Raw genomic sequence first — 26,128 nt, forward strand, 5'->3', positions numbered from 1 at the left:
AAAAAAAAAAAAAAAAAAAAGAAAATCATGCTGCATAGCAATTTTGTTTTAGTAATACAACCCCAGAAGCCTCAATTATGTGTATATATTTATATGAAGATGAAGAAAACTACAGAAACGAATGGTAGAGGAATTGAATTTGTTTAATATACTCTTTCACATATTTTATATGAAAAATATACTTAATTCTTTCACATATACTTATGTATTATATTTTAACATGTTAATATATTTTATGTTTTTAATAAAAGTATTAGTTTCCTATATGATTTTCCAATGGTGAAGGAGCCATTCCTATAATAATCCAAAGTCATGGTGCTCAGGAAATACTAAGGCTCAGGCTAGCCAGCATTAGTGACAGGCTGTGTAAACCATATAGAAGATATAATTAAAAAGTATAGTGAATGCTTACATTTAAAAAAATATATTACAGTGGCAGACACATTGCCATTAGTCCCCCTCAAATACTCCCCCTCACTTTGAACACACCTATCCCATCATTCTTGCTACTTTCTGAAGCAGTTCTGGAAGGCCTCTTTTGTGAGTTTTTTTAGTTGCACCATAATGGTTACCCAGATCCCCTGAATGGATTTACAATGTTTACCTTTCATGGTCATTCTGATTTTAGGAAGAGCTAGAAATCCCAAAGTATCAGGTCCAGTGAGAAAGGAATGAGGACACCCCGTATTGTTTTTATCAGACTGCCTTTCCTTTGGATGGCACCAGGTAGCAAGATTCATCATATTGTGGATCACACCTCATAAAGACACTTATCAAAGTGGACTTCCAGAAATACTTCAGAATGTAGCAAGGACAATGGGATAAGTGTGTTCACAGTGAGGGGAGTGTTTTTTGGGGCAATTAATGATAATGACTCTTACTGTAATATATTTTTATTTTAAACTTTCAGTGTATATTTCAATTCCACCTCATATGTTCAATCAAGGGCCCAACAGGAAACAGAGGGAACAATCAGATTAGGATAATTCAAGTGAGTCTGAGTGTAAGAGTTGGAGTAATATGTGGATTGGGAGACCCTCAAAGAGCTGTTCATGAATCACCACCTACCAAAGCACAGGAGTAGCTGTCTAGAGAGCCAAGAGATAAGGAGAAGAAGAAAATATCAGAATCCATACAGAGAAAAAGCCATATTATAAACTAATGGACTTAGACTAGAGTATTGGGTCTTGTTTAAGGGACATAGTTCACTCAAGGTAAGCCTACAGGCAGTGAACTGGCGAAATAAAAGTCTTGAGTTGACTCTCATTTCTTTCACTACCTCGTGCTTGGCCTTCCCACTGACTGAATCTAGTGAAAGCCAGAGAAAGAGAGAGCATACTGATGTCAACTATACAGGTCAGTAATATCGGGGAAAGGATGGAGAAATAGAGAAAGTGGTTCTGGAGAAGTAAACAGAAGCTTTCTGGCATTTCAATGGCCAACATTCATTTTGAACTAAATAATCAGAATGGCCCATTCAAAGGGAAAAATTAGGTATAATATACCAAATATTGATAACAATTCAGTTTATGACTTACAGAATTATTTTTAATTGACCTAAACCCAAAGACAGAACTTTAAATAAATTCTGATAATGATTTTCCCTCACTCTCCACTGTGCATTAGTACAGGTTTCTTCCTCAAAGTCTAATGAGGGCATGGAAGAGGAGAGCTGAGATTGTGGTCCAGCTGTGTAGTTCTTCAAGCTAGATAAGGGACCATCTTCACAGAGTGCTGAGTGGTAGTCTTCATCTGAATGCTTTTACTAGTGGAAGTTTTCTATTAACTTCTACTATGATAGCAGAAGTGGCCCTGTAACCAAGGTCATGGAAAGGGGTGCTGGCATTTATTGAGCCTTTGCATGTGTCAAATGCTGTGGAATGCAGTTGTGTAGGTTATCACTGTACTCCTCTCAGCAAACCTGTACTATGACCATTTTTCTCAAATTACTGATTGAGAAACAGAGACTCCAAAAGATTGGATAATCAACTGGACTTTGAGGAATTTTCTCAAGGTCAGTGACGGATTCTAGGTTTGGACCTAGATCTGCCTGGCTCTACCCCAACACAGCCTCACTTAGGTACAAAATTGCAAAGGAGTCACTATAAGTACAATCCTCTCATCTGTCTGAGATATGCCTTTCTCTTCCCCTCTCTCATTACCTTGTCTGCCACTTATTCCTTTATATATTTAACAAATATTTATCCAGTACCTTCTCTATGCCAAGAATCAGCAATGGCAGTGTTGATACCAATAAACATGTCCTCTGCTTTCATAGATTGTACAGATTAATAATTATTTTCAGGGACACCATCTCACGTGTTTCTACGAGCCCCAAATCCTTTTCCTTTGAGCTTCTTTGTGTCTCTATCTTCCCATCTATTTATTATGACTGAGACTTATGCTTTTGGCTTGTTTAAATTACAGTGTAATCTAAAATAAAAGTATCGCTTGTTATTCACTGTTGAGAGAATTGGAGATTTTGTAGTATCTGTATAAGACAGATGAAACAAGGGAAGTATATAAAACATTTTTTTAAAGGTACTGTCTGGTTTTATTAAAACAAATTAGCCAGCCTCCCCAAGAAGTCTGTATATAAGAGTGCATGTTCAGGCTTATGTTTTCATTAGGCTAAAAGTGTATCATATTTCCTCAAATAAGCACATCTTCCATTTTTCAAATTGAAAATTGGTTTGTATTCAAAACCTTTCTTGTCAAAGACAAGTTAAAACTGCTGCTTGAGTTTCTTGTATCATTAAAACCACAAAGCTAATATACATTTGAACTCATTTTTCCCCTTTTAGATATGCTTGTTCACTCTATGGAAAGCCCCAGATTAGATTACTCAACTAATCCCATTTTTGTAACTGAGCCAGTATTAACATTATCAAAATTACAATTGTTCCAGAATATGTCAAGAGGGATGATACTGGTATATAGAAACACATGCTGATTTCTCTGATTTTGCATTAGCTGCATTGTATCGTGGAATTTTAGGAACTTCTAATAATGTTTCAGTTTACTCTTTAATAATTAATGAATTATCTTCAATATAGTGGCATTAAATAGACTCCATGCAGGTTATATTATGTAACCATCTTTAGAAGGAACTTCTGGGTGTGATACATACATGCACATGTATGTGCACATACTCTACACACATATTTATAAGTTATGAAAGTGATATCATGAAACATCCAGCTTGGCACTATTTGTGGTAGATTCTTTTCCTGGGTCCAGTCCTGGACAAGGTACTTAATATCACTGATCCTCATTTGAACCAAGTAAACATGCCTAGAAGTCACTGAGCAGAGCACCCAGAATCAACTAGTGAGGTGACACTGGCAAAACAGAGATAGCTGGAGTGCATCTCATGTGCTTCAACCAGAGTAATGCTGTTTGAATATGTTTTTTGTTTTTGCTGTTGTTGTTGTTAATAATCACAAGTAAGTTTTCCAATTCCCGGTGCCTTATCACCCATTTATCAACAGTAGGGGTCATTGTGTTCTATTTTTGGCTTCATAGTCAGTTACAGCTTGTGCAAACCATACAGACCTTGGAGTCATCAATGGTTCCTTTGAATTCTATAGTAGGCATGAAATGTAAAGTATTAATCATGTGTTTATGCTTGGTTTCTACATGTGAAGCAGTTAAGCCTATTCTTAATTTCTTCTTTGTCAGCTTCAAAGCAGAAAATTATACTGTTGCCCCAAACCCTGGCATTCTGTTGATTTTGTTTACGAGGTATAAATCTAGTAAAGCATGAAAAAAAGGCTGTTGCCCAAAACTGATGGCTGTATTTGTCTGTGCAGATTGCATTTCCACAGCTGCCAGTTGAGATGGTTGCTCACCATATAAAGGGGTTCTAGAGTCTAGCACATGCTGGAGATTTTAATCTTACAGTTTTTAGTACTTACTACTTTGAGTTTCAAAGCATAAGGAGTGTAATGTGTGCAAATCGGTTGTATTTCAGCTTTTGTATTTTTTTTTTGGATAATGTGTTGTGAGTGACATTTGTGTTTTAAATAGAATTTTTGGAAAGATTGTGTTGAACAATAATTTTGACACCCCATCTCATCCCATGAGAAAGGAGGATAAATAAATGGAGCTCAATGGTCAGGAACCTGAAGGATGAAAACAAGCATAATTTCCTTTATAAAGATGAATAGCAAACAAAAGCCCTGCATAAATAGTAGTAATCAATTTTTTTTAATTTTAAAGAGAGTAGTAAATGAGAAACAAAGAAATAGAACAGTAGCAGCATACCAGTATCACAAATATAAACAAATCAAAGCAAGAGCGTTCAAAGTAATACAGAGTCTCAAGCCAAAATAATACGAATCAACAGTGGTTGTTACATTACATATCACTATCCTCAACTACGTTGCTCAGATTACCCGATGTAAGAATGAAAGACTGCTCAAACCATTATAGGGAATAAGAAAATAATTCTTTGATAAAACAGCAGAGATAATACAGAGTTTCACTAGACAAGATGGTAGGAGTTCACCACTATAATTCCATTATAACACGGATGCCCATCCACTGAGGAATGGATAAAAAAAGATGTGGTATTTTTATACAATGGAGTATTACTCAGCTATTAAAAAAGATAATCTCGAGGCTTTTGTAGCTAAATGGATGCAACTAGAGACCATACTCATAAGTGAAATAAATCAGACCCATATGGGTAAGCATCATATTGTCTCCTTGGTGTAGGAGCCTGAAAGACTAGGTAAAACTCAAAACGTACAATAGATGATAAGAAAGGGAAAGAAATTACTCAAAGGAAGGAATGACTGGAATGAGGGAAAGAAGAAAAAAGAAAGAAGGAATGAAAACTATAAATATATATATATATATTATATATACATGTGATAACTGTATTGCTGATGTCTGATAGTGTATTGAAATGAACAGTTAAAGCTCACAATTTTTAAAGTTCTGATTGATTTTGCATGCTTGTGTCTGGTGGTCTGAGCAACTGGTTTGAAGGTAACAATATGCAATGGAATTGTAATCAATGTTTAAAGACCAGTCTCCCACACTATTGCTTGTTTGACAAGATAGTCTTGGGTGAAGTGAAAATGAAATGAGAAAGCAAATAATTACTGTTGAGAAAATAGAAATTACTCAGCAAATAGGATAAAAAATGATCTCAAACACTATAAAGCCACTTTGGCTCAGAGTCAGCATACCTTCCCCAGCTCTGTATTAGTCACAGACCAGATTATTTCAGAATCATAAATTATAGCAGCTGCTCGTATTGTCGAGTAACACTGGTAATCTGAGGTTAACAGTTTTGTTCTTCAAAGATTATTCATTAGAATACACACTGCTCAGGCAGAGAAGTACAAAGAATAAATAAATATATATGAGAAATTGTTTAACATCACTGGTCTTGAGAGAAGGACAATTTTAAACAACACTGAGATTCCACAAAGAATGGCTATCATCAAGAACAAATGCTGGTGGGGATATGGGGAAAAAGGAAGAATTCTTCATTGTTAGTGGGAGTGTAAACTGGTACAACCACTGTGGAAATCATTGTGGAGAGTGCTCAAAAAACTAAAAGTAGAAATTGCATCTGACTTAGCTATTCCCCTTCTACGCATCTTCCTGAAAGAGTTAAATGCATCATACCACAGTGATATGTGCATATCCATGTTCAGAGCAGCACTATTTATAATAGCTAAATCTTCCAAACAGATCATATGCCCATCAACAGAAGACTGGATAAAGAAAATATGTTTATGTACACTGAAGTACTACTCTGCCATGAAAGGATAAGCTTGAGTCATTTAATACACCTTGAGACCATAATTTTAAGTGAAATTTCAGACACACGAGTTTAAATATTGAATTGTTGGGCCAGAGATGTAGCTCAGTGGCATAAGCACCTGGATGGCAAGCACAAGGTCCTGAGTTCAATTGCTGTTACCAAAAAATATATTGAATTGTTGCTTTTCCATGAGAAACTGTAAAGGGAAACAAGGAGCACAACAGAGGATAGATACTGGGAAGTAGGAAGAACATGTTTAAATGAGAAGGAAAGAAAGGGAGGAGAAGGGAAATGGGATTAAATAAACAAAGACTAGAAGTAAAAAATGGAAACAAAACTTTTGTAAATGGGAAGGGGAATAAGGGTTCCAGGGAGAGTGTGGGAGTGTGAAGAAAGAATTAAGATATGTTATGTACAGGTACAAATTGCCTGTGATAAATGTGAACACTATGTATGTCAAAAATACAGTCGTGAAAAAGATAAAAAAGATTATTGAATAGAGTTTCATGGCATCAAAAACTGTCAATTCTGAGAGACAACAGATGATCTGGAGACTTGAACACGAGTACTTGTGCCCTCATTATAATGTTTCCTAGACAACTCTGGCCATGACCAAGATTATTAATTGATCACAGCAGTCTTCTAAACTGAGTGCATATTTTTCAAAGGAAACCACTAGTAAGTGAAGAGACAACTCCTAAGAGGATTTATATTTGGAATATGTAAAGAACTCAAAGAAATAGAACCCCCAAATTTAAAAACTCAATTAAAAAATTGCCATCTGAATGAGTAGACAGTTCTCAGATGAAGAAATACAAGCAGCAAATAAATACATGAAAAAATGTTCAGTGTTGTGGATCATTCAAAAAATGCAAATTAAAACAACGCTGAATTCCATCTCACTCCAGAAAGAATGCCTATCATCAAGAAATCAACCAGTAACAAATGCTGGTAAAGCTGTAAGGAGAGAGGAACCCTTCTCCATTGTTAGTGGGACTGTAAACTGACACAACCGCTATGGAAATCAGCATGATGACTCCTCAAAAAACTAGAAGTAGAAATTCCATTTAACTTAGCTATTCCCAAAAGAGTTAAAGATTTCCAAGGTATCTTTCCCAAAGAGTTAAAGACATCATAATGTAGTGATGCTTGTATATCATGTTTATAACAGTACAATTCTTAATAGCTAAATCTTGAAGCAGCCTATATGTCCATCAAAAATGAATGGATTAAGAAATGTGATATTTATATACAATAGAGTATTACTCTGACACAAAATGGATAAACTTGAGATATTTGTTGGAAAATGGATACACTTTGAGACCTTAATATTAAACAAAGTAGCTCAGATACACAAGCTTAAATATACATGGTTTCTCTTACATGAAAAGCTATATGTGTACATATATATTACAAAACAAAATATATGTACATATAATTATAATATATAAATTATATATGCATATATAAAATATAAATTATTCATAAATATATAAAATTTATAAATCATATATAAAGTATATGAAAATATATTATATATATTACAAAATAAGAGGCAGAAAATAGGAAAAAGAGAAAGCAAAAGAAAAATACTGCACTCCATTGTGGAAAATTCATCTAAAAGTATACTTTAGTGTAGTTGTCTTACATGTTTTATATATTCTTTGGCCTATTAGACTGGTTTTCAATCTGTCTATATGGTAGTTTATATGGTCTTATCAGATAAATAAGTGAATCTGATGCTGGGCAAATGAAAAAGTGGTGGAGAAAAGGGAAAAAGAAGGGAATTGAAATGTGCTGTGTACATGTACCAATCACCTACAGTGAATATCATTGTGTTCTGCAAGCGTGTACTAATAACAGTCAGTCCACATTTTTCTTCAGAAATTGGAGGTATGGTCTCTTAATGAGTTAGAATAGTTTGGGGCCTGTTTACATTCCTGGTTTATTCTGCACTTTCTGATGAGAGAAGATAATAGAATAGTTAAAGATGAATTCTTTGCAATACCAAGCTATTTAGTAATTGAAATAGCACAGTGTTTAACTCAGTATAAAAAAGAATACTGTGTATAAGAAAATAGAACGATTATTGCATGGTTATACAGATATACATACACTTATATATACTTATATACAAATATAATATATAGGATACTAGATAAGATGATAAAATAATATGAGATATAGTATAAGATATAGATATTGATAACAGATTATCTTATACACAGACTGGAAGGTAGTTGTATGTATCTGATACATTATAGCTTTGTCATGCTGTTGCTAATAATACAGTGATGCTGTTCATTTAAGAGCTGACTAAATTTGCCAGTTAGCTCACTGTAGAAACAAGCATTTTGAGGGGTGATGATGTATACTTGTATTTTCAGATACTCGGGAGGCTGAGGCAGGAGTATTCCAAGTCTGAGGTCAGCCTCAGGAATGTAGCAAAACCTTAACTAAAAAAACAACAGTCAAGGAGTGCATCCCAATACTCCCTGGGTTCAATCCCCAGTACCAGAAAACAAAAATAAGAAAATATATATTGAGAACTTATCATATACAGACCTTGTCTTCAAAGATCTTCCTATCTAATTGGGATGTATCTCAATTAATTAAAAACAAGTAGGAATTAAATGCTCAATTTTAGACATAAAAGTAATTTTCACTTTCTTAAAATGGAGAAATATTAATCTATCTGGGCAATAAATGGTAGATAATCAGTTGTTGGAGTGCTTGTGGGTGCAAAATAATACTCGAAGTTACAGTTAAAAAACCAATTTTATTTGCCTATTTTTGTCACTTATGCTGAAGAAAATTACCTTGACATTTTTACTGATAAAGTCAATTTTTTAAAAATTTGAGAGAACAGAAATGAATAAAATAAACTTAAATTTGATGGATTCTTTGACAAAAATTGTTATTAGGATTCTAGTTATTGGGACTGCTTTAAGTATGATTGAGCAGCTTAAATGAAGATTTTATTCAAGGAATGGTAATGCACTTTAAATGAGTTGATAAGTAGTTGTGTACTATGTGGAATGCCAAAATTCTATAAAACAGCTCTGTGGTATTGTTAAAATCAGATATGCTTATCTAGACATGAGGACATATTTGACATAAACTGACTTGACGGTTGGTCAGGACTGGAATTCTAGTTCCTACATCAACTCCCACTCATCCTCCCACGTGTATTGGACAGATGCCTGGGTAAACAGATGGGCCTCAGACTGTACTCTCCAACAGGCACTACCACTCTTATTGAGCAAAACACAGGATGAAAATAGGCTGTATTGTGCTATTGTGCTCCCAGGCATGATGATTTTTGTGAAGAGCTACTATTTATTATTATTTTATATTGCTAGAAATACTGTTTTTTCTTATGAATGAGTATGTGAAAGTGGAAGAACAGATGGAGCGTTAGGGACCCCGGAAAACTTGTAGTTAGGGAAGCAGTTCTTAGTTAAATAAGAAAATAAAAAAATCAGCAAGTGTGTGAAATGCGATGTGGTTTTATAAATGAATGTGGCTATACTTTTAGAAAATGTTTGGATTAACCACAGATTGAACTCAAAAAATTTCTCATTCATCTAGGAGTATAAGACAAAGTAGAATTCTCAGTATCTGTCCTTATTCACTTTCCACGAGCTACCACTTCCATTGTTACAAAGCTTGACTTGGGGCAGTGTTTTAAGCCCAGGTGGAAGTTTCTATGACTGGTACACACCATTACATGGTGTAGGCAGAGGTCTCTGGAAATCGCAGTGATGGGGGTGGTAGATGACTTTACAAGTGACTGTTGTTTCTGATTGATTAGTGCCATTGCTACTCTGTGCATGTTTGTGACAAAAACATTGAAGGGAAGGCGAGAGTAGCAATTAGATAACACGGTACTTGGAAGATCAATATTGATATATTGAAGAGACCTTCAGCCTTAAAGGCATTTTCCTTCATGCTTTTTATGAAATTCTTTTAGCGTTACAGTAATCAACAAGCCATCACATGTTTTGGGTATTTTTTTTTTTTTTTTTTTTTGGTTGGTGTTGTTCTTTTGGTTTTGGTTGTTTGAGACAGGGTCTTGCTATTTGGTTCAGGCTGGCCTTGATCTTGGCGTGGTCTTTCCTGCCTCAGTGGTCCTTTGTGTAATCCTCCTGAGTGCTGGGATTACAGGTGTGTGCCACCACACCAAGTGCCACCACATATTTAACATCATGGAAGTATGAATACAGGCATTTGTTCTTCAAATTGTCCATTATTTGTTGATTAAATCATTAGCACTGTTATTTACTCCTTAAAAATTATGGCAATGCCAACGTAGTCTGTAGAAAGTACAGAAAGATTCCAGTGAAAGACCTTCAGTTCTCTTTCCTAAATGATTTGTTTAATGTTTGGTTTACTCAGTTATATCCATAAAAATAGGACAACTTGTTTGCCACCTACTTTCCTAATACTGCTGTGGGATCATCTTTTTTTAACGGAATAAAATAATACCTGTGATATATAAGAATTTTATGGGCTAAAACTGTATATTCTGTTTTCTGGTTATTATATTTAGATAAGCATAGTCATTATGTTATTAAATACTTCAACAAAAACTTGCAGTGGAACTTTCAGAAAATCTGACCTCTTGAATAAAATCCAGATGGGATTTTCTTATACTTATTTGGCTATTATAAATATGTAGGCTGAATTAATGTATAAATAGGTAAGAAATTGCACAGCATTGTATCAAGTTTATTTGTTTTTCCAAATCCATTATTATTTGAGTTGTTTCTTACTGCATAATGTTTTGAGATAGTTTCGTTTGATAGTGTTTAATTTAATTTAAATTAGCATTATGCTCTGTTGTTACATTGAACTTTGAAATCACTGAAATTTCCTAGATAGTATTGTTCTATCTCTACTTGATAAAGTGGAAAATTCAGAAGATTAATTTAGATATAGATGGAGAATAAAAGAATTTCAATATATACTTTATTTTATTAGAAAGAAGTACGTTATAAAAATAGCTACTTGAAAAAAATGAGTGAAAAACTGTAGGATACTTTAATTTCATATTACCATAAAATAGTAATAATGGCTTTCTTTATATGAACATATCTATTTTATATATATGTATTTTCTGACAAATGATCATAACCAGCTTTTTCTTGAACTACTATGGCATATTCTGTTTTATATATAGTATTTAATGTCTTGTTTTTTCTTTCAAATAGCCAATGCCAGTCTGCTTGGAGGAGGTGGTGGTGAGTACTGAAATCACTTAAAATACATTTTTATTATAATAATCATGTTCAGCAAATTCTGTGATGCTTTAAAGAAAGTTAATTTTTCTGTTGTTAGCTACAAAAATAATATTCCAGAACGTAGTTCATAATACACTTATCTTTATTTTTCTTAAATACTATTTTCATTAACTTGACAGTGCATTAAATATTGCTTTTCTTCATGTCAAACTTTGTATTTCTACCTTTATCATAAAGTGCAACTGCTAACACACATATAATGGTAAACAGACTCATGTCTAATATAAATTTTAAAACAGCAATACATTTGGAGGCTATGCCTGCTAGGTTTTTTTTTTAATTGCAATGACTTTTTGTTTGTTTTCTTTGACTCTGTAGCTTGAGAGCTTAATATGTCACCCACTTTGAAAAATAAAAAAAACTAGTATTGCCGCTTTGTTTTTCTTGTTTTAATGTGTGAATAGAGGGGAGAAGTGAAGAGAGTGAGAGCAGGAACAGAGATTCCTGTACTGGTTTTTATACAAAATATTATAACTAATAACATTTTTATGTCTAGGTTAGGAAGAAGAAAGCTTTCAGAGCTCCAGTATATATAATACAGTTGTGAGAAACAATTAGGTAATGGAATATAGGGTTCTTTTTATGTCGGATCCAGATAGACATTGTAGGTTTGACCCTTCCTCTTCCGCCCTTCCGGCTCTTGCTTTCCCTTTCCATATATGTGGTTGAAGTAGGTAGGGTTGTGCAGAGCTTTTGGCTTTCAAAAAGGTCCTGGTTTTTTACAGCACATTTTAGTGTAATTTTTATTTGGAAATAAAAAATGTAATCATTGTTCTTACATAGAACCCATCGATTTTAAAAAACAGAATCTTACAAATAGGAATAGCAAAAGAATTACAATTAGAAAGTGTTCTTCCTGTTATCACATGTCAGTGCCTGTTCTATAGTGGAATATTATGAAAAGAGTTTGGGGATTGGAAGTTGCAATTACTATGTGAAGACCATGAAAGAATTACTTAACGTTTCTAGGGCTCCCTTTTAAAACATGAGAGTAATACTCAATACCTAAAATGTTTATTATAAGGATTAAACAAAAATGTCTAGTATGTAATGATAGCAGTGTATTAATAAATGTCTATTTATTTTTTTCCTAAACTATTTTAGAAAATATAAGTACAGTGTTTCTCATTGTATCATTTATCATATTTTTAGAGTAGTAGAAGAGATTTTCCTTAGGAGTTCCATTCCCAGTGATGCTCCCACACAAGTCCCTTTACAGAATATGAAGAAAATAATTGTCCACAGTGCTGATTTTCTTACAAGATATATTAGTATTTTAAGAAAACTGACTAGCATTGTTGTGGGTTTTTTTTTTTTTTTTTTGGTACTGGGAATTGAACTCAGGACCTTGTGCTTGCTAGCCAGGTGCTTGTGCCGCTGAGCTATATCCCCAGTCTTAGTATTGTTACTAGCACAAAGAAAAATTAAAACTGAATCTATATAAACACATTAATTTATAACAAATGACATATTAGCTAGAACATTTATTTATTTATTTCGATTATTTCTAAAACGTGACTAATTGTCTTAGTTAAAATCACTTTTGCTCCTCATGATGGGGGAAATTGGTAGTTTAAAAGAAACAGACATTCAATCCCATGTAGAAGCCATCTAGTCGTAGACTGGAGTGCTTGTAATTCTGTGGTGTCATCAGGAACCCATGCTCTTCTTTTCTTTTTCCTCCCAGTGCATGTGTTCTTGTCAAGGTTCATGAAGGCAGATAGTGCTCTAAGCATGACAAATACAGGGCCGGTTAGGAGGAGGAGGAAAGGCAAAAATTTTGAAAAGATAGTACCCCAAATATGAGTTCATTTTCTTTAAGTAGATTTTCCTGAAATCCAATATTACTCTTGAACTTGATCAAATGTTCATTTATGCCCTGTAGTCTTTGATCTTTGATTCTAGGAAGCAGTGTGCTCATTTACAGAAGTCTGTGTTCTGTTTACTAAGGAGGGAGAGGGGAGTGAAGGTTGAGGTAATTCATGAATCTCGAATACTGCCCCAGTGATTACTTTTATTATTTTGAGTTGCTTTGATTACATGTAGCTAGGCATAATTGGTATATAGACCTACCGTAGTGCTGTGCTTGTATTTCCTATGATTCCTCTGTTCTGTGGGAAAGGGTCTGTTATGAATTCTTAGTAATAGTAAGACATATGGAAATAGGCTCTTTTGAACAGAAATGTTTTGTTTACTTGAAGTATGTACTTTATTGCCCTCCTCCAGACAGTTGATTTTACTAAATTTGCCATAATTTCTGATTTCTGAATTCTAAAATGAGCAGTTTAGCATCATTATAGAGATGACTCACAATAATTAAAGATGGATGTAATTTTTTTCATTAAAAGTAGGCCATTGACAGGTTTAAATTCATTTATGCACTTCTGAAGATGTCAAGATTGCTTTAATATACATATTTGATTTTTGGAAAGCTGCATTTAAAAATTAAATTTAAGGAATATTTTTAGACTTCTCTGTGGTGATTTTTGACCTTCTGATTCTATGGCAAATCTTTTTAATGCTCCCAGTGATATTTGTAAAGTAACAGTTAGTAATCATCCAATAAGGAGCAACTGAATTGAAGTAATTCTGTTGGATTTAACAATGATTTCTTTTATTGAATTGAATTAATATCCTTTCAAGGACCTCTAAAGGAAAGAATTTTTTCAAACAATTTGATCGAGAAAATTTTACACTACATGCAAAAATAATGACAGGATCTTAAGTGCCATTTGTCAGGTCCTCAGGAGGGCTTTTCCCAAATTCTGTATAAGTAGTACTTGATTGTGAGATTTAGACAAAATTATTGCATTCTAAATTGTATTATACACAAAATCTTAGCATATTGTTATCATTTGAGTACTAACCACCAAAAATTCTCTCCTGAAGAAAATTTTTAAAAATAGTCACATATCATCTTCTCAGTCTTGATTTTAAAGTGTGAAAAGTACATTACATTGGTGTGAATTTTCATCTTTGGACTTTAGAGATCAATCTTTCTATGAACTAAGTGTTACTGTTTGCAGTTCATTGTAATGAACACGGGTGATGTGGTCACATTCATTCAGTAATTTCAGTGAAAATGCTTGGAAAGATGACCTGTACTTTCTAAATGCGTTAAAGGCAGAAACGTATGTTAATTTCTTAAGTGAGTATACAGCTGGTATATAATGACTGGATTTTGCTTTTCAGAGAGCCTTCATATTAATGTTTTAAAAAGCCTTAGAAGTTTTTTTGTTTTTTGTTCTTTGTACCTGGAATCAAGCTCAGGACCTTGCCCTTGCCAGAGAGATGCTATGCCACTGAGCTATATCCCCAACCTTCTGTTATTATTTTGTTTTATTTTAAAGAGAAAAAAACCATACAAATGATACAGAATTTCAAAATAAGATGATAGGAAATTAACAATGGTTATTATACTGCATATTGTTATCTTCAAAGTAGTTGCTCAGGTTACCAGATATAGGCATGCAAAATTGATCAGACAATATAAGCACTAACTGTTCATTTCAATGAACTAATAGAAATTAGTAATACTGTACAATTAGCTATCTTGTTTGCACACATATATGTATATATATAGTTTTCCCCTCCTTCTTTTCTCCTTTCTCCCATCCAAGTTGTTCTTTTCTTTGAGCAGTTTCTTTGCTTTTCACAGTATCTGTTGTATCTTTTGGATCTTACTTACTCTTTCAGCTTCTTTTGTTTTTGGCTCCCCCTCTTGTTTTTGTTTTTTTTTTTGTACTGGAAATTGAACTTAGGGCCTCATGCTTGTTGCCAGGCTGGCACTGCACTGCTGAACTACATCCCTGGCCTGGGCTTGCTTGCTTTTTTTCTTTTCTTTCTTTCGTTGTTTCTTTCTTTCTTTCTTGGTCTTTTTTACTCTCAGTTTCTTATACTCGGGAGACTATCTTTTAAAAAATGCTTTCCATGTTTATTACTAATACTACCTGGTAAATTTGTATAATACACTGGACTATGTATTGGAATGTATACTGGTAAAATAGATACATTTTATTTTCTCTTTGAGTCTTTTTTGGCCAGGAAAGTTTACATGAGATGTGATTGAAAACCATGGTGAGTGTTTACATTTTTAAAAAATTGTTAAAATGAAAGACACATTGCCATTACTTGTCATTAATCTCCCTCAAAATCATTCATTGCCATTAATTTCCCTGAAAATGCTTCCCTTTGCTTTGAACACACTTATCTCAGCAGTCTTGCCACTTCTGAAGCCATCCTGGAAGTCCTCTTTGGTGACCATCTTTACTTGTGGTGTTGAGGCTGCCTGGATCTCCTGAATGGATTTAAAATGTTTACCTTTTCTCATCATTTTGACTTTGTGGAAGAGCCAGAGTCACATGCTGCCACATCCTGTGAATAAAGAGAATAAGCACACACCGTAAAGTTTTCATGGTTTGCTTTTCCATTGGATGGCACTCAGCAGCAGCATTCACCATATTTTTGATCACAATTATAAAGATTCTCAGAAGACTTCCCAGAGTGCCATAAATGATGGAAAACGTGTTTGAAGAGGAAATTGTTTGAGGAAAATTAATGGCAATATGCCTTATACTGTAATATATTTTTCAACATTCACCTTGTATTTTGATCACATGTTGTATAATGGCATAGTGACAAAAAAGCCTTAAACTCTTAATGGCTTAAAACATTAACATGCATTTCTTTCCCACATTTTCATCTAAATATGATGCCCTATAGGTTTTGCTTCCAGGATTCAGGCTGTTTCCAGATTTTTAGCTCCAGCATGTAATATGGTACCAAGCAGAAGAGAGCACTAGAGGATATTGCAGGATGTATCTATAGAACAGTTACAGAAATGACGTATGTTACTTCTGCTTGTTGCAGTGGTCAGAATTCAAGTGAGGAACCCCCAACCTAAGTATAAGGAAGGCTGGGGGAAATGGAGTCTTCAGAGTTTCCAAGAAATGCTGTGGTAAACACATGGCATAGTCTTTGGCATAGTGCTTACATCAGGCCATTATTATTTATAATGATCAGTGGTATTTTAGGGGTTGAGAGAAATAAGACTTAGAGCTGTTTGACTACTTCCTCAAGATTACACAGCTTTTAAGGGGAAATTCTGAATGAGAAGGCACCCCTTCCTACTCCAGGGCTCTTTGATTTTTGCTCTGTGATTTCGAATATACTACTTTTCAGGTTTGCTTTTTCTACACAGAGACAGGTTACTGTATTCACACTGGGGAAAATGAATGAGGGACTGGAAAACATGTATTTGAGATGTAGACAATTCTTTCTCGGCTCATTTTCACAAATCTGAAGCTCTATTGATAAGTTGAAGGTAGATGAAATGGTACAATCTTACAGTATCTTTGGATTGCTTCCCAGATACATACACATTTTTTGTGTGTATTTGAGACTTGTTTTGTGTGTGTTTGAGGTTCAGTCTCAGAAAAAATATTCATTTTAAATACATGTTCACCTATCTGTAATAAGGCTATGCTATATGTACCAGGTCCTGTGATGCTGGTACGTTTTGAATACATTGTAAGAAAGAAATAATTGTAGCCAAACCTGAATTATAAGAAGCACAATTAGAACAAAAACAGGATTTAAGAGCTAATATTTGAATTTCTCTCAGATTATCACATGATAGACAGGAACAAATTTGACAACCACTTATTTTACATAATTTCATTTCTTTTCATTTTCATTTATTCAGCACTTAGAATAAAACTGGGATCTGATGATTGAACCCAAATAGGACATCGTTTATGGGATTTGCTTTTCCCTCCAGCCTGCCAAAGCACCTGAGGCATAGTGTCAGACATTTGAAGTGACAATTCCTGATAGAGTGAAAGCCAGCGTAAGCTTTTATACACATAACTTTGTATGACTGCTGTTTTAATCAGATATTGGTATAATAAAAATCTAACTATAAAAAATAGATTTTTGTATCAATATATTAATTCTGTATCTTATCCCTGAGACTATTCCATGGCAGATTAATTTTAAAATTTCTAAGTGTAAGCAAGCACTGACAAATAAAAATTAAACACACAAGGGCTGGGAATGTGGCTCACTGGTAGTGTTCTTGTCTTGCATACACAAGGCCTTAGGTTACATCCACAGCACCACACACACACACACACACACAAAGAACAAAGAATAAACACACAGCCCCCATTAGAATGAATGGGAAGCTATTTGCCTGTAAAGAAAGCAAGGCACATGCGATGGGCCTTCCCCATCTCAGAATGCTTCTTTTTTTTTTTTTTGGTTTTTTTTTTTTTTGGTTTTTTTTTTCTCTGGTACCGGGAACCGAACTCACGACCTTGCGCTTGCCAGGCAGGCGCTTTTGCCGCTGAGCTAAATCCCCAGGCCCTCAGAATGCTTCTTGTTCTGTGCTCCTCAAAGTAGGCACAAAGATGGGCAAGGTCCAGTGCTTTCAGGCGAGTAGCTGCTCTTCAGAATCTCGTTTCTTGTTTGGACAACTCTTGTTGCTGACAGAATTCCTAATGCTTGTTTGTTAATATCCATGTAGACATTAGGACTGTGTGTGAGGTAGCAAAATGCACACTCACAAAGGAATGAAATTCTGAATTATTTGCTGTCACACAGTAGATACTATCAGCATATCTCCCCCCACTCAATATCCATTTCTACACATAGATATGCATATGTGCACATGTTCGTCTCCATTCACTCAACAAATATTAACTGAGTCTGTGAAATATTAACTGCTCTGTGTCAGTATTGATTATTGATGTGGCAATAAATGCAGGATTTTCCTTGTGGCCAGTCATGGTCCCTATTTAACTGAACTATGGGAGCAATTATAATCCCTCACATTCTCTCAGGCATCTCAAGGCTTTTTCTGCCATAGATATTTTGAATTAAAATGATATTTTCACGTCAGTAGAGTGGGTATTGGATGTCTTCATTAAAAGGCAGAACAGTTATCTTGAAAAGTACTCTTTTCACAAAAGTCCAAGTTGCTACCCAGAATTCCTAACATACAGAGCAACGTACTTAAACTGTCTTTTCTGTTTTAGAAAAACGTTTTCATAAATTACTCCTTAAATAGTTTCAAGCCTAATGGAGAGCCCCCTCACTCTCTTTCCATACACAGAATGTGTTCTCTGGGTATATATAAATCTGCTTAAAATCCCCACAGCACTTCTGTTTCACTCTTGTTAAACCTCCAGATGTGTCCAGGCCTCAGTTATGCTGGGAACATTGTAGGATAATAGCAAGCAGGGTGTCGGAGGCTGCACCTCAGGGGAGTTGCTTGGGCATGGTTGGTAGTGAGTCAGCAGCTGGCCCATGCCTGCAGGTAGAGGGTCCCAGCCATGAGCCTGGGGGATGGCAGTAGTCTCTGAGGCCTAAAATAGAAGTGTGGCAGAGGAAACCAGGGCCTGTGACTTTTTGCTCAGGTAGGGAGCAGAGCTTCAGGATGAGATGTAATGCTAAACCATGAAAAATAAGGCTTAAATCTTGACTGCCCCAAGAGGGATTGATTCTGGGAATTGTGGCTAGTTAAGTCTGCTGGAGGAGCTGAGAAGGCTCAGATGTGAGGAAGGAGCTTGGAGTGGGGTGGGGCTCAGAGTCTAAGACCCAGGCCAGTTCTGACAACATCCAGTTAGTCACAAGCCAACCTTTGTTCTTTCTTTCCTTTCTTGCTTCTAGTTCTTGATCACCACTGTGTACTAGTTTTGACATTGAGGTAGCAAAGAGTTTTAGATCCCAGTAAAGTCAGAGTTGTATATATGTACACATTAAATATCTTGAGAACTGAAGAGGTTTTTCATGCAGGAAAAATGAAACTGCAAGGGAAACTAACACCTTGGAGTGGTCAGGGAAGCCTTCCCAGAAGAGGTGACACTAGAACATTGTTAAAAGATGAGTAGCAACTTTCAAGGAAAAGAAGGAAACGTGCCACTCAGACCCATTTCTGAGCATTTAATATAGATGTCTTCCTCTGCTGTAGCCAGCCTCCTCACTGTTCTGCCAGAACATTATCTAGGACTTGGCTAAGGGGTTTCTTCTAACAGTTCAGGAATGCCACTCAAAGTGTAGTGAGAGTGTTAGAGAAGAACTGAAGGTAGAAAGTTGGTGCTATTGGTGTTGGCCCAAAGCTCCATCAGAGCCACCCTGGGCAGTCTGGTCATCATTACCGCCATAAACTCCAGTGCCTTGCGCTCTCCTGCTTACCAGTCTAGTGGCATTTCTGAAGCTGACCCAACCAGTTGGATTTCTAGTACATGTTCTCCTCACTCCATGTGTGCTTATCTAGTTCCTGTCCTCAGAAGTTTAAACTAGCCTTGCTTACCCTTGTCAGAGGGACTTCCAGATGGTTTTACTGATAGGGCAAGTTGGGGAGAAGGGTTAAAAATATAAGCCAGTCTGCCTTGAACTCTCCTAATTAGTGGCCATTCCAAGGACATCCCTTGTGGGCTGTACCTCTAACTTTGGGTACTATAACCTCTTTATTCTAAAACTAAAGTTTAAAGTTATTTATCGGGTTTACTGTGTACCCACTCCCCCTTTTAAGTGAAACTTCCCAGCTAAAAACCCTGTTAAGGGAGCAGCCCAGTACAGTAATCAGTAAGAAACATTTCTTCCTATTGTAGCCATAGCTGACTAAACCTGAGAGGGTATATTCACTGATTAAGGCATAAAGCAAGGAATTTCTTGTTCATCTTTATAGTCCTGACCTTTTCTATCATATATAGAAGGTGATGAATAAATATTTTATTGTACCTTTGAAATATTACTATCACTCAACCTGGATTCTCAACATGGTTAGATCGTTTGGTTTTTTCCTACCTCACTTTGGAAAGTTAACCTCTTTAATCTGGGAGTGATTTCTAAATGAAAAAAATCAAAACTTTAAAAATGCTTATAAAAGGCAACTGGAGGCTCATGTACATACTTGTACAGCAGCTATTTTAGTCATTGTATTATCTTTCATGTTTGAAAAGTGTGTTAGCCAAGATCTTATAACTTTCTTTAAAGAAATTTTCTTTACATGGGAAAAGAACAATATATATTTGTACAGTTGGCAAATTAAACACAGAGAATTTGTATTCAATGAATCAGGTAGAAAAGGCAAAACACTGTTATTTCATTCATGCTTCACTATATTGCTATGCACTTTTTGATAGTTTGATTTTACTTTATTAGTAATTTGTCTTTTGTGTATTGGAAATAACTCTTCAATGATATCACATTACTAATATGTATAGATATTTTATTATACCATAGATTTCTTTGTAATATTTTTTCGGTGTTACTTAGATTATGTGCTCATACTGCCAACTGAATACTCTTTAAGTTCATTTGTTTACATTTTGCTTCTGATTTCCAGGGTTTACATTTTACAAAATTAGCTTCACAATTGGTAAATATTATATTACTTTTGTATATTTATTTCATCAATAACTTTTAAAAATGTAACATTTAAGTAATTCTTTCAGGATGTCTTTAGATTGATGAATCATATTCAAAGATAGGAATTAAAATTGCAAAAACATTAGAAAAGAAAACAGTGTAAATCCTCTTGTCAGATATGGGGATTCCTTGGTAAAAATTATGGACTTTTATAAGCTCTCCCACTGTATTTGGCTCTTTATGTGGTACCTAAGTGCTTAGATGTACAGATTCATATCAAAAAACAAATACTGTCAAGTTAGGAAGTCCTCAACAGGTGCCAGCATACATCTATATATCTTTCTAATTATATAGTAGCTGTAATATAATGCCTATGTAGCTTATCTGTCTATATTAAAAGAAAAATCTTTCACCACAAAAAGAGAAGTTTATTGAATTCCTGTTTTAAATATCTATCATTTATCCTCAAAGAGTTGCTGAATATGACATGTAAGTGCACAGTAGGAGACAAAAAATTCAAAAAATAAATAGTGCAGGCAAATCCAATTATATTCTGGAACCACTACACTATATTCAATACTTTAGTTTATAGTGGGAAATTATTTCCTTTATTATGACTTTTGTGGCTCCAGAGTAATCCAAGATAGGAAAATTTTGGGGGGGAGGGGGTCTACTTTTATGATATCCTCAAATTTGGCATGGATAGGAAATCTATTCCAGTCTTTCAAATTAACAGCCCCCTCAAACTACAGATACACTAAAGGGTATAGATGAGTGAATCTGACAAGTTCTCAGTCACAACAAATCTAAGGAAATACTAGGTGTACAGCTACAGGCATTGTGGACCTACAGAGAGGTCCACTGAGATTTCTTTGGTTTAAATGATCCTGTGTCTATATGGCCATCTTTAGACAAAATTCATTAATTTTTAATGAATTAGAACACATTCATTATTTTGTATATTAGTTTTTCAATATGTAAAGATGAGTATAATGATATTTAATTTAACAGGGTAGAATAAATAATTATAAATTGTCAAGTGTTTTTCAAATCCAAAGTATTAGATTTCTGGTTATTACTGTACTTATAGTATAGGCCTGAAAGATGAAAGGTGCTAGATAATTGCATGATATGGTGATGCTATATCCAAATAAAGGGGAATTCTGGAATTGTTGGATACAGAAGTTAAGATGTATGGGAGTGATAGAGGAGAATTCGTTGTACAGGAAGATGATAAAGATATGGTAACTGTGTGCTGATTATCCACAAATAAGCCCAAGGAGTTCACGTACATATATGGGCAGAAGATTATTCTAATAGCTCATTTCACCTGTGCAGTGGAGGTTGTAAGGAACCTTTCTTTCAAGCATTTAAATGCCTAGAGTAAAAAATAATTATATACTAATGCGTAGAGTATTCTAGCTTCATGCCAAATTACCAGGCCAGGAGAACGACAACTTAATACAGCCTTCAGGGCAAGACTGTGCTGAGCTCTGTCACTTGAAACACATGAAGAGGAAGAAGAAACAGCAGCACTTCCCTGTTCAAATACACATTGGATCCCGGGGAAGAACAAGAGATCCCACAGGCAAAATTGATGGCCCACAGACTGCCTGTCCAGCAGGAAGCCAGGCCTGGAAGAGGAAGCAGGGAAGGAGAAACCAATCAGAAACTTACTGACACGCAAGGAAGGAATAGTCCTGCAACTTGGAGGGTGTCAGGAAAAACCAAGTATCTCCATGGAGCACTTGATCCTGAGTACACATGGCAGCAAGTGAAATGTGGCAGCAGTCTGGAGCCTCTGGAGGGAGGTATCTGGACCCTAAGTCTGAGAGGGTAACCAAAGTCAACTTGCAGGTCGGAGAATTGAGATTTCTTGAGTCCTTCAGTCTCCAAAACTGGTTGTGGAGACAGGACTGGTTGAAACTTCAGCATGGGATGCATCATGGACTCAGCTTTGAGCCAATTGGAGGGGCCCGTAGGGAGTCTAAGAAATACATCGAATTGTGGCATTATCTAGGGAAAATGAAGAAGTGGTATGTCAGGATTGTGTAGCTAAAATACTTTATCTGCTCCTCCTATAAGTTTATTTGTGGCAAAAATAAATAATATTTTTAAAAAATTTTCAGAAATAACTGTAAATGGAAATAAAGCCTTTAGTATTGGCAACTGACTTGGCAACTTCTGGAGGATGAAAACATCCAGTGCCTTTTGTTACAAACATGGTATGATGTTCATGTTTTCTGGGTCAACTTTTCAGGACCTACAACAAAAGATTTCCGCAAAGCTTCAGGTTTAGTTTTCAGTATAATTAAACAAAAACTAATTAACTAATCAGATTTATTAAACAAGGCACACATCTAAATATTCATTAGTATAAAACCCCTGCTTTGTCATCAGATAATCATTTAGAAATCTTCCTGCAGTTACCTCTACCTGCCTTTGACAGATGAAGACTGTCCCTTTGGGAATCTGAGGCAACAAAATCACAAGTTCAAGGCCAGCCTGGGCTACATAGCCAGTTTGAGACCAATCTGAACTACATAGGAAGACCCTATCTCAAACAACCAAAAAAAAAAAAAAAAAAAATTGCTTCCTTACTGTGTGTCCACCAAAGTTGGTTAATTTTCTTAGAAAACTGTCTCTCTCTTCCCTATCTGACTTCAAGTTTCACAATAATGTGAGTTGTTACTCACTTGTGTTTCCAGGACACTGGAAGATCAGACATGTATAGATGTGTTTCCAGGACACTGGAAGATCAGACATAGATCAGGCACCTATCAGGTAACTGTTGGAGAGATGATTGAAGAAATTATGGTGACATCTAAGCTTTATAGGACTTTGGCTCTGTGCTGAGATGGTATACATCTTATCTGCTTTAATTCTACAAGTATTTTGAGTAGATAGGCAGAATTATTATTATTATTATTAATTTCCATTTTGTAGATGAAGAATCAAAAGCTCGGCAAAGTTACTGTGAATAAAATATTGGGAAGACCCAATATTTTAACCAAAACTTTCCAACTCCACTTTCCTACCCCAGTCATTGCACTGAAACTCAATCCCTACTCACACAATTTGTTAGCAGAGAATGGAAGCCTGTCTTCTCAAAGTATTTGTGCAGAATGACTGCCCATCAATCATTGGCTAAAAACTAAGCCACAGTGAAATTGGGGCATCTCCTGAGAAGTCAGGATTAAAAAGAAAATCAAGATTTTTAAACACACAGGCATCTGAGATTGCTCATCAGGGAGGAGAGATATTTCACATATAAAAGCCCAAGTAAATTATCAAACAATATTAAGTTAATATTAATCTGAAGTAGATTGTGATAAATTAAAATGCACATTATAATTTCTATAGCAACCATGTGGAAAATAATTTAAAATTAGAAGAAAAGGATTTAAATCAATGCATAAAGTACTTATTTCTTGCAAAAGCGGATAGTATAAGAAGAACAGAGGAAAATAAGGAAATATAGAAAATCAATAGCAAAATGGCACATACAAATCTGATGATGTCTATAATTACATTAAATGTGAATATTGTAACATCCCAATTAGAAGACAGGATGACTTGATTGCACAAAAGTAGCTATGTAAAACTATAGTTTTGTGGCAGGGATATAGCTCAGCCACTGTACAGTGTCTCTTTGGCAAGTGCGAGGTCATGAGTTCAATTCCCTCTAGTAAAAATAAAAACCCAAAAAACCCCTATATTTTTCTACAAAAGACACATTTGATTGGAAACATTGGATGAAAATATATGCCATGTAAACAGTAACTATGAGAGTTTCTGTGTCTATACTAATACCAGAGTAAGAAGTCTTTATTTTTTTTTTTTTTTTTTTTTTTTTTTTTTTTTTTTAGTAAGAAGTCTTTAAATCAAGATATATTTCTTAAAATAAACTGGGGTAGTTTGAAAAGATGAATTCATGAAGCCAAATCTGACCAGAAGTGAAAAGAGAAATAGAACATTTAGTAGTAATAATTGCAGATTTCTATATCCTTTTCTCAGGATAATTGAATAATAGAATTGAAAAATGGATTCATTTTCTCAACCATTGCTTAATTGAATGAATAATTGAAAGTAGACATAAAATCAGTAAGACACAGACAACTGCAACAATGCTATTCCCTAACTCAGCTTGACTGACATGTTTAAAGTGGCCCAACAATTGACTTCTGAACATAGATTCTTAAGCACAAATATAGTATTTCCAGGATGAATCATATGACAGACCAAGCAGGAAAAATAGATGATGCAAATTAACAATAGAAGTGACAAAAGAGAAGATATCAACACTGACTGTAAAGAAATTTTTAAAAATTAAAAGGGAGGGATTATTTTGAGCAATTTATTTCAAGTTAGACAGGATAAACAAATTCCTAGAAATATATAAATGACCAAACCTTATTCAAAATAAAATATAAAATTTGAATAGACCTATGATAAAGCAACTGAATTATAAGTTAAAAAAGCCAAAAGCTCATTAAAATGATAATGTAGCAAATTTAAATTCTCCATGCATCTGGTAAAACAGTGATTATGCTGACAAATATTGTCAGAATCAAAATTTGGGGATGTCTTACATTTTAACAAAAGACAACAGCCAGGAAAATAAAGAAGGATGGATGGGTGAAATTTGGTGGGAAACTGTTGTGTTTTAACTCATCTGCCCAACTGTCCACCACTCCCACAACAGTGGCCATCATGGCGGTGGCCCATATTCCTGACAGGCTGTTGTGCTAGAGAGACTGATGTGAGCTTCGGCATTAGGCAGTCATGACCGTGTGTGCTGACGTGTATTCCTTGAGGGAACAGCTTAGGGGCTTGTCTTTCTTCACGTGACTTGGACATTTCTCAGGTGTGAGGTGCCCTCTTGGGTAGAATTTGCTCAAAGTACTTAAAGTATTTGTCTTAGCCAGCTGAGACAAGGGATATGAGAATAAAAGCATCAAACAGACTGAAAAGCATGTATAAAATGGCCCAACAATTGACTTGAGGAAAGCTGAGGCTGAGAAGTTAGATACACAGAGAGGACAAATTCTTTTTTTTTGGTTTTGGTTTTTTTCCAGTACTGGGAATCGAACTCACGACCTCGCGCTTGCCAGGCAGGCACTGTGCCGCTGAGCTAAATCCCCGACCCCAAGGACAAGTTCTTTGAAAGCTGCCCAGGTATACAATGGAATCTAGGCGGGTATATATAGAGCCAGGGTTGCAGGAAACTAGCAAGACCTTGCAAAAGACCTAGGAAGACCCTAAGCTTTCACATGTGGCTTGCCTTAGGCTCCGTGAAAGCAAAAAGTGAATGCTAAGGCAGAGTTGTAAACAGCCTGAATAAACACTAAAGAGCAGTTAATTTCCTTTGCCTTTCTTTTCTTTTTCTCTTTTAGTTTTTCCCCTTCTTCCCCTCCCTTCCCTTCTTCCTTCTTTGTTCCTCTCTGCCTCCCTTGTTCTCATCTACTTTGCTTGCTTTCTTCCTTCCTTCCTTCCTTCCTTCCTTCCTTCCTTCCTTCCTTCCTTCTTTCCTTCCTTCCTTTTTCCACCCCTCTTCTTTCCATCTTTCCTTCCTTCCTTTCTTCTTTCTGTAGACAATTAAAATCACTAGTGGTCACTAAGTTAATGGAACAGAAACCTCAGTGACCACACATGAGAAAGATTGTAA

At 35.2% G+C, this 26,128-nt stretch overlaps 1 protein-coding gene across 3 annotated transcripts in view; it reads left to right on the forward strand.

The window, feature by feature from the left end:
- Positions 1 to 26,128, forward strand: part of Macrod2 (MACRO domain containing 2) — a 1,840,776-nt gene that overhangs the window by 395,788 nt on the left and 1,418,860 nt on the right. For all 3 annotated transcript variants that reach the window (XM_005380889.2, XM_013512283.1, XM_005380890.2), the window contains exon 4: positions 10,996 to 11,025. In XM_005380889.2, coding sequence (XP_005380946.1) covers positions 10,996 to 11,025 — 30 coding nt within the window. The remainder of the gene's footprint in view (positions 1 to 10,995; positions 11,026 to 26,128) is intronic.

This window comes from Chinchilla lanigera, unplaced genomic scaffold (genome assembly GCF_000276665.1).
Source record: "Chinchilla lanigera isolate Chin_1 unplaced genomic scaffold, ChiLan1.0 scaffold00014, whole genome shotgun sequence".
NCBI classification, from domain to species: domain Eukaryota; kingdom Metazoa; phylum Chordata; class Mammalia; order Rodentia; family Chinchillidae; genus Chinchilla; species Chinchilla lanigera.